The sequence below is a fragment of the Mauremys reevesii genome, unplaced genomic scaffold, assembly GCF_016161935.1.
Source record: "Mauremys reevesii isolate NIE-2019 unplaced genomic scaffold, ASM1616193v1 Contig1, whole genome shotgun sequence".
NCBI classification, from domain to species: domain Eukaryota; kingdom Metazoa; phylum Chordata; order Testudines; family Geoemydidae; genus Mauremys; species Mauremys reevesii.
The window spans coordinates 3,969,648-3,982,840 of record NW_024100715.1 but is presented as its reverse complement, the minus strand read 5'-3'; the positions used below and the strand labels follow the sequence as shown (position 1 = coordinate 3,982,840).

Genomic DNA, 13,193 nt, shown 5'->3' with positions numbered 1-13,193 from the left:
CACAACAGCTGGAGTCAGAACCTCACGGAACACTGAAGTGATACTGGGCTGGGATGTTTTAGGATAGGCTCGTCCAACCACAAACTTGCTTGAGCAACAGGGGACGTATAGGGTAATGAGTTAAATGGCGTTAATAGGTTAACCTATAGGATAAGGGCACCCCAATATTATGAGGGTGAGGAAGTTAGAGGTGGACATGGAAGGCTGGCCCTATGTGACGGGGCCACTCACCTCTCGTGATCACCCGTGCCGGCTGGGCGTGTATGCACCTGCACTCTCTGTTTCACATTACCTGTGGTGGCTTCTCATGGTGCCCTCTGTGACTTGTCGGTCTGGTGCCCTGTCTCCAGGCTCAGTGAGTCTAACAGGGTCTATCGTGGTACCTTGATTAGCCTTGGCCTCTCCTGGGCTAACTTCCAGTGGTACCTGCTCTGCTACGGAGAGTGCACCAGGTCCCCTGCCTGGTGACTCTTTGCTCTGTAGTGAGCCATCCTGACCCCAGCTTTCCAGCTCAGTCACTAGTTAAGTTCGACCCTCCCCCCTTTCTGGGGTTAACACAGTTCAATTAAATGCTGACCCTCTCGGTGCCTCGGTTTCCCCTCTATTGTGTGATCTCGAGCATCTCATTTCCCCTCTTTCTGCCTCCCTTCCCCTCCTATCCTCTGTCTCTGTGGTCTATTTACTGGCAGGGGTTTGCGACAGAGGCTGTGTCTGCATTGCATAGCGCAGCAGAGCACCACTCTCCCTCCAAGTGCTACTGTAACACAAATCATGCGTTTTCTTGTTCAGCTGGAAATCCGGTCTGTCTGCCAGGTGAACTGTGTGATACGTCCTCATCCCCAGCAACAGGGCAAAGTGTTACACAGACCAGGCACAGCTGTGGGCTTGACGCATTAATCTCGCATCATCTGCGATAATGAAGGAGGTTTTCTCCAGAGCAGATCAAAACATTTTTAATATAGAAAGGACTTTTCCAACCCCAATTTTTTTCCCTTCTTTAAAAACTTATGGGTGAAATTGAAAACAAAACAAAAATAGCCTTTTTTCTCCCCATTTTTGAGTTGTTTGGGTCCCCCCCGCTTTATTCTTTTTCATTTATCCCTTTTCCTGATTTTTTTCATGACATTTTTCAGATTATTTTTTCTGCCGTTTTTCACTTATCATTTTTATCCTGGTGTTTTCCATCTTTCCTCTTTAACCTCTTTTCATTCCTTTTCCTCAATCCCTCTCAAATAACGCCCTGGGTTGTTGCTCGTTTTGGGTTGTTGTTTTTTCCATTTTTCGTTTCTGTTGACTTTGCAACTTTGGAAAACATACGGGGTGACAAACGGAAAAATGAGGAAACTGTGGCCAGCGTTTGTTCTGTCGCATTCAGTGGCAAAATAGGGGAAAAGGCAAAAGGGGGAAGGAGAAAAAAAGATTAAAAAATGGGAGGAAAATAAAAATTTGAAAAGAAACGTTTTCATGGAAAACATTCAAAAAATGAAAAAAAATTGTTTCATTTGGAAACCTGAAGAACAAATCTAACTTTGATTTTTTTTTCCATTTTTCAACCTGTTGCTTTCTCTCCAATCCTCTTCTCTTTCAGCTCCCTGTAAATTTACAGGGATAAGCTGTGCACCTTTATACCACCATCACTATATCCATACTGGGGCATTTGAACCACTTTAACTAGGGCAGTTTCTAACCCAGTATAACAACTGCATGTAGACTGACACTGTGTTCCCCACTACTGAGCAACTTTAATTTAGAAGAGTGCTCCTAGCCCAGTTTTTCAAAGGGGAAACTGAGGCCTAGAGGGACTGAATCACAGAATCATAGAATATCAGGGTTGGAAGAGACCTCAGCAGGCCATCTAGTCCAACCCCCTGCTCAAAGCAGGACCAACCCCAACTAAATCATCCCAGCCAGGGCTTTGTCAAGCTGGGCCTTAAAAACCTCTAAGGAAGAAGATTCCACCACCTCCCTAGGGAACCCATTCCAGTGCTTCACCACCCTCCTAGGGAAATAGTGTTTCCTCCTAATATCCAACCTAGACTCCCCCACTGCAACTTGAGACCATTGCTCCTTGTTCTGTCATCAGCCACCACTGAGAACAGCCGAGCTCCATCCTCTTTGGAACCCCCCTTCAGGTAGTTGAAGGCTGATATCAAATCCTCCTCACTCTTCTCTTCTGCAGACTAAATAACCCCAGTTCCCTCAGCCTCTCCTCTTAAGTCATGTGCCCCAGCTCCCTAATCATTTTTGTTGCCCTCCGCTGGACTCTCTCCAATTTGTCCAGATCCTTTCTGTAGTGGGGGGACCAAAACTGGATGCAATACTCCAGGTGTGGCCTCACCAGTGCTGAATAATCTCTTCCCTCAATCAGCTGGCAGTGCTCCTACTAATACAGCCCAATATGCTGTTGGCCTTCTTGGCAACAAGGGCACCCTGCTGACTCATATCCAGCTTCTCAACCATGATAATCCCCAGGTCCTTTTCTGCAGAACTGCTGCTTAGCTAGTCGGTCCCCGGCCTGTAGCAGTGCATGGGCACAGTGACGGGCACAGTGTCATGACCCGCACACATTGTCAAAGAGGAAGTCTGTGGCAGAGGAAAGAAACAAACCCAGCTGAGCCACCTTGAGTACCAGTTGCTCCACCTTCCCTCTTCGGAAGCCAGTGTAATTATTTTAGTTCTAATCTCTGGCGCACACTCTTATTTCAGGTTTCAGTGGTAGCTGTGTTAGTCTGTATCAGCAAAAAACAAACAAACAAAAAAACCACGAGGAGTCCTAGTGGCACCTTAGAGACTAACACATTTATTTGTTTATTGTTTAACAAATTTATTTATTCAAATTTATTTATTTGTTGCCCAAATAAATGTGTTAGTCTCTAAGGTGCCACAAGGACTCCTTTTATTTTACTCTTATTTCAGACTCAAAGTTGCCAAAGTTGATTTAGCTTCATTCAGTTTTCTCCTGTCATTAACAAAATTGACTTTGTCCACTTTGTGTGGACGCTGTTATTTCGGAATGAAAATCGCTAAGGTCAATTTAGTTAATGTTGGTACCAACTTGAATGGAGCTGAATGGACTTTAGCCACTTCGATTTTGAAATAAGAGAGTCCCTGCAGACATATGAACTGAAATAACTACATCAGTTTTAACTGGAGCCTTTAGTTAGTTCAATGCAAGTCTATCTGCAGACCAGGCAATAGTCAGAGATCTATCACAACCCCACGCTCTGTCCTCCCTAAGCAACAAGCAGTAACAATAGTTCCCACCGATGCTGTTCTGAAGTTTTCCAGGGCTTCTCAAATAAAGCAGAGGAAGGTCCAGCTTCGAAGAGCGACGGTGTCATCCAGAGAACCAGAAGTGGAGGAGAACGCAACGCCAACCTGGAGGACTTATTTTCTCGTCTGAAGCAGAGTCTGTGTGATCCAGCCCAGATAAGCTCAGCAGGTAACCTCAGTTCACTGTGACCCACTTCACACCGGCATCTAAGGGACTGCTGTCTAAAGGGTAATAAAGGTAATAATTGGAGATATACCAATCTCCTAGAACTGGAAGGGACCTCAAAAGGTCATCAAGTCCAGCCCCCTGCCTTCACTAGCAGGACCAATTTTTTGCCCCAGATCCCTAAGGGGCCTCCTCAAGGATTGAACTCACAACGCTGGGTTTAACAGGCCAATGCCTGAGCTATCCCTCCCCCTGACTCATTCATTACTGTGCTGTGTGGGGGATGTTTTTCCCTCCCATCTACATCCACTATATCCGGCATAATTCCACGGTACAATGTAAACTATGCGTGTCTGTCCGGTGGCTGGAGAGACAAGGTGCAGGAGGTGATATCTTTTATTGGACCAACTTCTGCTGGTGAAAGAGACAAGCTTTGGGGCTACACAGAGCTCTTCCTCAGGGCTGGGAAAGGACTCTTGAGAGCATGTCGACAGTGCAATAAAACACCCGGGGGCTGGCCCGTGTTAGCTGACTTGAGCTCGCGCGGCTCAGGCTGTGCAGCTATAAAATTACGGTGTAGACATCTGGGCTCGAGTCAGCAGCATGGGCCAGCCATGGGTGTTTTATTGCAGTGTAGACATCCCCAGAGTGTCACAGCTAAATGCCAGGCAAAGCAGATTGTTTAGCACAAGTAAACGCATATTGTAAGAGACCGGTCAAGGTGAAGTGGTTGGTTACCACCTCTGCAGTCACAGGACAAAAAAAGAGTTACAGCTTGTTGTAATAAATCATAAATCCGGTGTCTTTATTAAGACCAGAAGTTTTGGTATCGAGCCAGGTTTTGAATTTAAGCTCCCAGGCTCGTCTTTTGAAGGTGTCATACAGGTTTCCTTTGAGGACGAGGACAGAGAGGGCAGATATAGACCGATCGCTCAGTGAAAAGCATTTGCCGACAGGTGATGTGGCATTTTTGTCTTTTATCACTTTCCTGTGTGAGTGCATTTGAGAGCGTAGTGATTTTGTGGTTTCACCCATTCTTTTTAATGGGGCATGTGGTGCACTGGAGGTCCGGAGGAGACACAGCACATGTTGTGATAGGCCTGTGCAGGACTCCTGGATCTTGACAAGTGAGCTGTGGGGGTGTTAATCATCCTAGCAGTGGAGATGTGGCTGCAGGTTTTGTGCCTGTTGTTATGACAAGGTCTCTAGAGGTTGGTCCATAAAAGAGTCACTCCTGCTGCCATGGGAGGGCTGTGTGATGGAACTGCAAAGCTGGGGACTACAACTCCCACCAGCCCCTGCACCTCTGCATGTCCCCTTCCTCTTGGCCAAGCAGGGACTATATATCATCCTTCATATTGCACTGCTCCGACCCCTGCCCAGGTAAGGGGAAAGGTTCTGAGCCAGGCAGTAGCCAGGGTCTGTGTGGGAGCCACGTGGCAGCAGGAGAGAAGCCCCAGGAACTGCGGACTGAGCCACATGTGGAGCTAGTTGTGACGGCTGGAACTTTGTGTGGGGCTCATGGGGGAGCCGCGACGGCTGGGCAGGGAACCGGTGCTACCTGAGCCTGGCTTGGGAACCCACAAATGGTTGTTTGCTGGAGAGACCGGAGCGGACAGCGCAGGCACCGGGGATGAAGACCCTGCCTCTCAGCCGGACGGCCCCAGGGACCCAGTCAGGGTCAGCTATGGCTCCCTTTGAACTGTAACCACAGGTGCTGATGTAACCCACACACCTCCGGGGTGTGGTGTTCTGTCCCATCTAGCAGCACAGAGAGAGAGAGAGAGAGATCAAATGAGTCTGCTCGACAGCCTTAGCTGAGAGGCCCCTGGCTTTTAGATGATGCTGTAGCAGCTCATGCACTAAGTTTCAGAGGTCCCCGGTTCAATCCTGCCCACTGACGACCAGTGTCTGTCAGCATTACACTGACTCTCATTTTTCTGGGTGGATGTGCCACCCCGTGCTCTGCTCTGAGGCCTGACCCCCACTGCACCTCTTCCTGCCCCTGCACCACAACTTCCCCTGAGGCCCTGCCCCTACTCCACCCCTCCCCTTCCCCAGGGCCCCGCCCACACTCCGCCACTTCCCACCCCCGCTATGCCCCCTCCCCCGAGCTCCTCGGACAGCTGTCACTGCTTTTGCCCTGAAGCCCTCACGGGCGTCTATGACTGTCACTGTTTAAACCTCTGCACCGAGGCGACCTGCAACCTCTCCCCTTCCTGCCAGCCCTAGTCAAATCCCCTTTCCCTGAGCCAGGTGCCCGAGTGGTTATTGGCACCCACCCGGGCTATCCCCTACATGGCCAGACTGCTGAAGCACCTACAATGCTTGCCCTGAGATGCGATACATCGGGCGCGCTACCGGCACCCTAAGAGTTTGGGGTCCAGAGTGACCCCAGTACTTCCAGACCTACTTTAGCTCAAGTGGCGTGTGCTCCTAGTGCTGAACGGCCGGGGTTCAGTTCCTCTGGAGGACCCATGTCGGGGTGTTACTTTGGCCTGTTCAACAGGGGAGGCGGCTTCCCCGTCCTTCCTCCATCCCATCCAGCAGCAACCGGGCTCTGAGGATTTCAGCAGGTTCCCCTGCAGCAGCTGCACTGGGCCCTTCAATCGGAGACCTCCCCATTTCAGCTCAGGGAATTGGGAGGGTGGTGGGTTAGCCAGGAGGGGAGAACAGGCCAGCCCACAGGAAAGGCTGCAGGGACTAGCTCTGGGAGATTTCTCTGACTCCACAGTTGACTGGAGGGAAAGAATTCCCCAGTGTTCAGAAACTGCAGAAGCATTAATGATCTCCGCCCTTCCCACTGCCCCCTGCAGGTGGCTCCGGGTGCAAACTCTGCCCCGGGGACTGGGTGCTGCACAGGGACAAGTGCTACTGGCTGTCTAAGGAGACTGGCACCTGGAGCAAGAGCCGTGACAACTGTTCAAGGAAGGGATCTCAAATGCTGGTGATCCCGGACCCGGAACAGCTGGTAACGTACATTTCATGTCAGGGGCACAGAGAGAGCCGTTCATCACGTCTCTGTTCTCTTTGTTACCTGTCTCTATACAGCAGTTCTCAAACTTCATTGCACCGCGACCCCCTTCTGACAACGAAAATTACCACATGCCCCCGGGCAGGGGAGTGGGGATGGAGTTGGAGCCCAAGTCCCCCCACCCCGGGCAGATAAGGAGGGCCGGAGCCTGAACACCGCTGCCCTGGGCTGAAACCCTCGGGCCACAGCAAGTCATTTAAATGGGGTCACAACCCACTTTGGGGTCCCACCTGACCCGCAGTTCGAGAACCACTGCATGACCTAGCACAATGGGGCCCAGGTAGTTGATTGGGGCTCAAAAATAAAAGTTGAAAAGAGATTGGAAGCTAATGTGGATAATGAATATCCAGAGATCTCAGTTAATGCTGGAAGAGCTTTGGACAGGACAGTAAACCTCCCGCTGCAGGGCTTAAGCCACTGATCTGTTAGAGACCTAGAATCTACCTACTAGAGACAGGATGGGAACCAGTGTGGGGTGAGATCATCCTACGTCTGCTGCTGTGGGATTCTTACGCCTTCCTCTGAACCAGCCGTTGCCGGCCACTGTAGGAGACAGGGCCCTGGGCTAGATGGACCCTGGGTCTGATCCCGTCTGGCCATTCCTGTGTTCCTAAATTCTACCCGAGCACAAGTAACAATAATTATCTAAGTACCTGCCGGGCACCTCCATAATAAGCTAATAGGTAAGAATGTGGTTCCAACCCCAGCAGTGAGTTACAGACATTTTGTTCAAAGGTCAGCAGCTCAGAGAGCTACGATTCTAGATCCATCATTAATGATAATGACATAAAATCACCATAATAATTATTATTTATTCATATTATAGTAGCGCAACTAGTGGGCCCAGGGAGGATGGGGGCCTCATTCCGTGGGGACCTGGCTGTGCCCATCGGGAGACATGGTCCTGGAGCCAAAGAGTTTAAAATCCAAATAGACCAGACGGTCAAACAGCAGCTCATTGTCCCCATTTTACAAAGGGGAAACTGAGGCCCAGAGAAATCGAGCGACTTTCTCCAGCACAGCGTGTTGTGCTGGTTTATTGCCGTTAGGTTTTCCTGCTCTGCAGCATCTCGGGGTCCGTCTAATGCTGGGGCAGAAATCAAAGACTTCTAGAGCAATACCTTCACCCAGCCGCTTCTGTTGCAGGATTACCTGCAGGCTCTCATACCAGCTGAGGGTGCTGTTTGGATTGGATTATCATTTAACTCTACACAGAAGAAGTGGACCTGGGCAGACGGTGGCCCCGTCAATGAGGAACGGTGAGTGTCTCCTGAGTTTTACTATATGATGCGTGAAAAAAGCCTTGGCGTGTAATTTGCTGGTTCAGAGCATGCAGAGTGTCACTCGCCAGCTCCTCTGGGACTCGTAGCAGCTGAAAGTCACAGTGTAGGGGACTGGAAAGGATTTCAGATTATCCCAACAGTTGAGTCAAATCTAAGCCAGCTTTAGATGCCCACTCCTCAAACCGCGGCTTACTTAAACCTGGCCCCGGTGACACTTTGTGGAATCCGTCTGTCCAATTTAGGAATTTGAGCAAGATTATGAACTCTTCCGGTATCTTTACCAAGCTGCAAACTCCATTTTAAACTGGGGGGATGGCGGGGGTGAGGGGGGGTAGTTGTCATCTTTGTTGTGCGTTTGCCTCCAGGTTGAACTGGAAATCCAAGGTGTGGGGGTGGCAGAAGACTAGCAACGAAGGTCAATGACTAAAGTGCCCAACCACTGAAATATACTTGCTCTAGACAAAAGGCTGGGCCCTGCCTAGAGGGACTAGTTTAACAGGGGAAAGGTTGCCCAGCAATGAGGTCACCTGTGGGGATTGACCTGGAGGTCACCTGACAGATGATCTGGAAGGTTATAAAAGGACAGGAACTGACCTCTTATTCTCGTCAGCCATTCTGTGTGCTTGGTCCTGCCTCAGCACGGGGGGCTGGATTAGGTGAACTCTCAAGGTCTCTTCCAGCCCTACATCTCTATGATTCTCATCAGCTCAAGCTGAGCGCAGCTGCATGTAGGAGCCTGATGGGGCAGAGGGACCCCTGGCTACCAAAGCACAGACCCCATAAGGATTCTCAAGGGAAGGGGGAGCTAGTGAACGACATTGCATGTCCGTTCATTTCTCAGCGATCTGTACTGCCTTGCAGTACTGCCTTTGTGTCTGAAGCAGAGAGCAGCGCTGTTCGAATTCTGTGAAGCATTTCATGCTTCAAAACTGCCCCATGTCCCCGGAGAGTGTTAAACGGTAACCCAGGCGGCTCAGACCTTTGGTACAATACTGGCAGGGGGTGTTTTTAAGCTACTGAGTTATCTTGGGGGTCAGCACTAGTTGTGGGGTGCAAGGGTGGGCGGGCTGAGGCACTCTGTTTCCAGGAAGGGGTGGCAGACTGAGAGTTGGCACCGAGGAAATGTGCCAGAGAGGCTGAGGGAAAAAACACACCTGCAGCCTGCTGAGACCCAGGGAAGCTTAAAGCACAGTGTGGGAATTCAGGCCTGGAATTCAGGGCGGGAATTCAGCAATCTGGTGCTTTGCCAGCAGGGAGAGCCGGACCAGATCTGCAACCCTCACGTTCAGAAAGATGCTATTTCCTTGTCCATATTTACCTGCATAAATGGGTATTTGTGCATGCAGTTCTGATGCTGGTGCTCAATAATGGACGTTCTTCAATCTCCATGTGCAAACATTCCTTTACACAGGTAAATAAAGGCTCTGAGATGCCCAGTGGGTGTGCACACAATTTGCAGAACTCGCCTGTTGCTCTCTAGGCTAAAGGCTTGACAGATGCACAAGGGAAGGGAAGGGACAGAGAAGAAACAACCAACAAAACTTCACCTTCCAGCCCTTGTGGTCTCCCGCACAGGAGCCAGGCATAATGGCTCTCCTGTTCGCGAGTACCACTGCTCCCGCCAGCACCCCTCAGGGCTGGAGCCACAGTGTGGGAGGCAGAGCTGGCCTGCTGCCCAAGCCCTGGCCTGACCACTTCAGTTTAACAACCCAGGGTTTGTCTACACAGGAACTGAAATAAGGATATTAGTTCAAAGAAGCCCAAAGGATTGGAACACTGTTCTCATAATTCCCGTGTTAACTCACAGATTAAGAAGTGGCCTGAACAGACACGCTTTATTAGTGTATCTGCAAACTCAGCGAGACAGCTTATTATGAGGCACTGGCCATAATTTTTTCAAGGGAACATTTTCCCATTGGAGTGAACTGACATTTCTTGTGGGAATGTAGTGATTTTGTTGAGATTCTTCATGTTTTGATACAGTTGAAATGTTTTGTTTTTAATTTTTCCTTTCCTTTTGCCTTTGTGGTTTTGACTTTAATTTTACACTATATTATCATTCACAATCCATATAGTAAGATTTCAGGTTCCCCTGTCTGTGTTTCACGCTGAAGCCTGGAACCTCTATAGAGTCAGTGTGAAGTGATGGAGACAGCTACATGCATGGCTGAGAGCTCTTTTGGTTCAGAATGTCGCCCAGTTCCACCCTCGCTGGGGTTTGTGGTCTGCTACAGTCCAATTTTTAAGTTCTCAGCCATTTTGACTTTACAAATTACACTCTGGGACAGCAAGGCAGGTATCTATGGGCTTCTCTACACTTACCAGGGGATCCACATGCGGCGATCAATGGTCGATTTAGTGGGACTAGTGAAGACCTACTGAATTGACCGCAGATTGCTCTCCCTTCGACTCCGGTACTCCACCGGAATGAGAAGAGTAATAGGACTTGACGGGAGAGCATCTCCCATCAACACTGTGTAGTGTGGATCCCACAGTAAGTAGATCTAAGTTATGCTATTCGCGTAACTCAAATTGCGTAGCTTAGATCGACTTTCACACGTAGTATAGACCAGGCCTAAGTCATGCCAAGAGTCCTAGGCCACTGTGATGTCAGAGGGAACAGCCAATCACCACCATTATTCTACAGCTAATTTGCATGCAACATTGTCATTGGTTGCACGAGGGAAAGGGCACAGAAGCTGGATTTTTTGGCCCAATAACCACAGCCGTGCAACTGCTACTAGTATAATATAAAATAAGAGTCGAAAGGATGAAACATTTTATTTCATAGAAAATTCTAAGACTTCGTCTTTCTGTTCCTAAGCTTTAACAACCTTATAATGGTTATTTAGCTATGTAGCCAGTGACATTGATGGGAAAAGCTACCTGGGAGGAAGCAAAAGGCAGCTGGCAGGATGTAAGCTGGGCTAGAATGTATTTGGGTTTAACCTTGTGCTGTGGGTATTTTCTTGGCTGTATCTTGATCTACTAGAGCCACTAGGTATGTATTTTAATTGATTCTGCAATGCAACATTCCTATGTGGCAAAAAGAACAGGAGAACTTGTGACACCTTAGAGACTAACAAATTTATTGTAGCATAAGCTTTCATGGGCTACAGCCCACTTCAGCACATGCATCCGATGAAGTGGGCTGTAGCCCACGAAAGCTTATGCTCAAATAAATTTGCTAGTCTCTAAGGTGCCACAAGTACTTGTGTTCTTTTTGCGGATACAGACTAACATGGCTGCTACTCTGATTCCTAGGTGGGTTACAGGTGTTGAACTCATGTCCTATGTGTCTAAAAAGCACAAGTCGCTCCTGTCGGAGCTAACGGCTGCAGCTAGAGTAGCTTCAAGCCCGTAGCAGACTCCTAATATCGGTCAGGCAGCCACTAGTGGGAGCTAGAGCCACACCATAAGCATGGGTGACAGCTAGGCTTTGGTGGCTTGAACACCCAAGCTACACCCATAATAGGGTCAATTGTGGGTATGGCTACACTTACGGTTTGCAGCGCTGGTAGTTTGCAGCGCTGGTCATCCAGCTGTGCAGGGCCAGCGCTGGTGTGTGGCCACACTCACAGCTACCAGCGCTGGTGTGTGGCCACATTTGCAGCATTTCCAGCGCTGTTGGGAGCGATGCATTATGGGCAGCTATCCCAGCATTCAAGTGGCCGCAACGTGCTTTTCAAAAGAGGGGGGTGGAGTGGGGTCTAGTGTGACAGGGAGCGGGGGGAGAGAGAGAGTGGATTTTTGGAGCCAACACTGTGTGTTTAGCTTCCTGCTTTGAAAAATCAGAACATGTTTCCAACCCCTTAGTCTTAACTCTTAATTGCAAACAGCCTGCAGCCAACACGAAGCCCCGCTGTTTCATTCACTCCCTGCCTGCAATCTCATTTGACTGTTTACAGCCAGGTACAGATGATCACAGCAAACAGGAGCTCTGTTTGTTTTTTAGATAAGCGGCAACGGCAACGGAGCTCCGCGGAGCTCGTTCACAACAAAACAAAGAGAGGCTGCATAACAAAACAAAGAGAGTAATTTATAAAAGCATTCTGGGATACATCCTTATACCCTGGAGGCCAATCACAGCGCTGGTGTGTGGCCACGCTTGCTGAGCAGCGCTGCAGCACCAGCGCTGGAATCCTTATTCCCCATGCCAAGTGAGGTGTACGGCCAGCGCTGCAGCCAGGGAGTTGCAGCGCTGGAAGTGCTCTGCAGGTGTGGCCACTTACTAATTGCAGCGCTGGTGGAGGCTTTCCAGCCCTGCAAATCGCCAGTGTAGCCATACCCTATGTAACATGGACACGGGTTCTCCAGGTCTCCCACTGACCAACCCATTTCCCACAATGGGGCTGTGTGGGGAAAAATGTGGAGCTGAAAGAAGAAACCACGACCTAACGTGACATCCCATGAAGAGCTGCTACAGGCGTTCTTTAATCAGTCGAAACAAACCGACAGTGACTTTCTGCTTCATCCTATAGGGTCCCAGGAGTAAGACAGGCTGAAAAGAACAGCTGTGGACAGTTGAGAAATAAGATTGATTTTGAAATCTGCAGCACTGAGTTAAAATGGCTCTGCCAGAAAGCAGCTTTCCCGCTACAGACTGCAGCCTGAATGATCTGCACATTAAAGTCTGAAACATCTACTGTATGTTACAGGTTTACTTATAAATGTAAATGTCAGATTGCTGCACATCTGGGGCCAGTTCCCCAGCGGGTGTGAATGAGCCATAGCGCCACCGGAGCAGGGTGACCAGATGTTCCAATTTTATAGGGACAGTCCCATTTTTTGGAACTTTTTCCTATATAGACGCCTATTACCCCTCACCCCCTGTCCCGTTTTTTCACAGTTGCTATCTGGTCAGCCTACACCAGAGTCAAGGGGCCAGATCCCAGCGGCATCTTTGAAGTCAATGGTTTTATTATCCACTAAAGAAAAGCAAATTCAGTGACCCCACTGGACCATAATTCCCATAGACTTTCCCCACTCCAGCCCCCCAGGAATAAAGAGGACACACTCCTCCCCCCAGGGGTGGTGGAACTGGGGAGCTAGTGCCCCCGCAATGGAAATGTTGTGAGTCTCCATAATGGGCACACACCTGGGAGGTGGAGGGCAAGAATGGGACCCAGAGAGCTGGAATGGGCCCGGGAGCCCATAGGGACCAGCTGGGAAGCCGTAGGGACCAGCCTGGAGCCCCTTTCTCCCTCCTTCCACTGCTAAGTCTCAGCACTTCCACCCCCACCTCATTCCCCTTTAACCCAGCTTCCTTATATATGCTGCCCCAACTAGCCATGTGACCTGTTAACCCTTTACAGGCTGCAGCGCCTTTTCCTTGTTGCAGACCCCGTCTGCGTGTCCTGGATATGAGGCATGTTCACTTCTTTGGGAAAATAAACTTTTGTGAAAACATTGCGTTGCTTTCAAGATGTTTATTAAG

General features: G+C 49.4%; 1 protein-coding gene across 1 annotated transcript; it reads left to right on the top strand.

Moving 5' to 3' along the window:
* Window positions 1–3,013: 3,013 nt before the first annotated feature.
* LOC120392372 (killer cell lectin-like receptor subfamily B member 1B allele B) lies at window positions 3,014–13,034 on the top strand. Its single transcript, XM_039517087.1, has 5 exons — window positions 3,014–3,047; window positions 3,239–3,442; window positions 6,256–6,410; window positions 7,620–7,732; window positions 12,238–13,034. Exons 1-5 carry the CDS (start codon window positions 3,014–3,016, stop codon window positions 12,368–12,370), a joined length of 639 nt encoding a protein of 212 aa, XP_039373021.1. The 3' UTR covers window positions 12,371–13,034.
* Window positions 13,035–13,193: the final 159 nt, after the last annotated feature.

Bases quoted from the DNA above. Each gene is read 5' to 3' on its own strand.
- LOC120392372 (XM_039517087.1), top strand. From the start codon at position 3,014: ATGAAAATCGCTAAGGTCAATTTAGTTAATGTTG. The intron at 6,411-7,619 runs GTAACGTACATT...CTTCTGTTGCAG, and splicing joins TCCCGGACCCGGAACAGCTG to GATTACCTGCAGGCTCTCAT. The intron at 7,733-12,237 runs GTGAGTGTCTCC...TTCATCCTATAG, and splicing joins GGCCCCGTCAATGAGGAACG to GGTCCCAGGAGTAAGACAGG.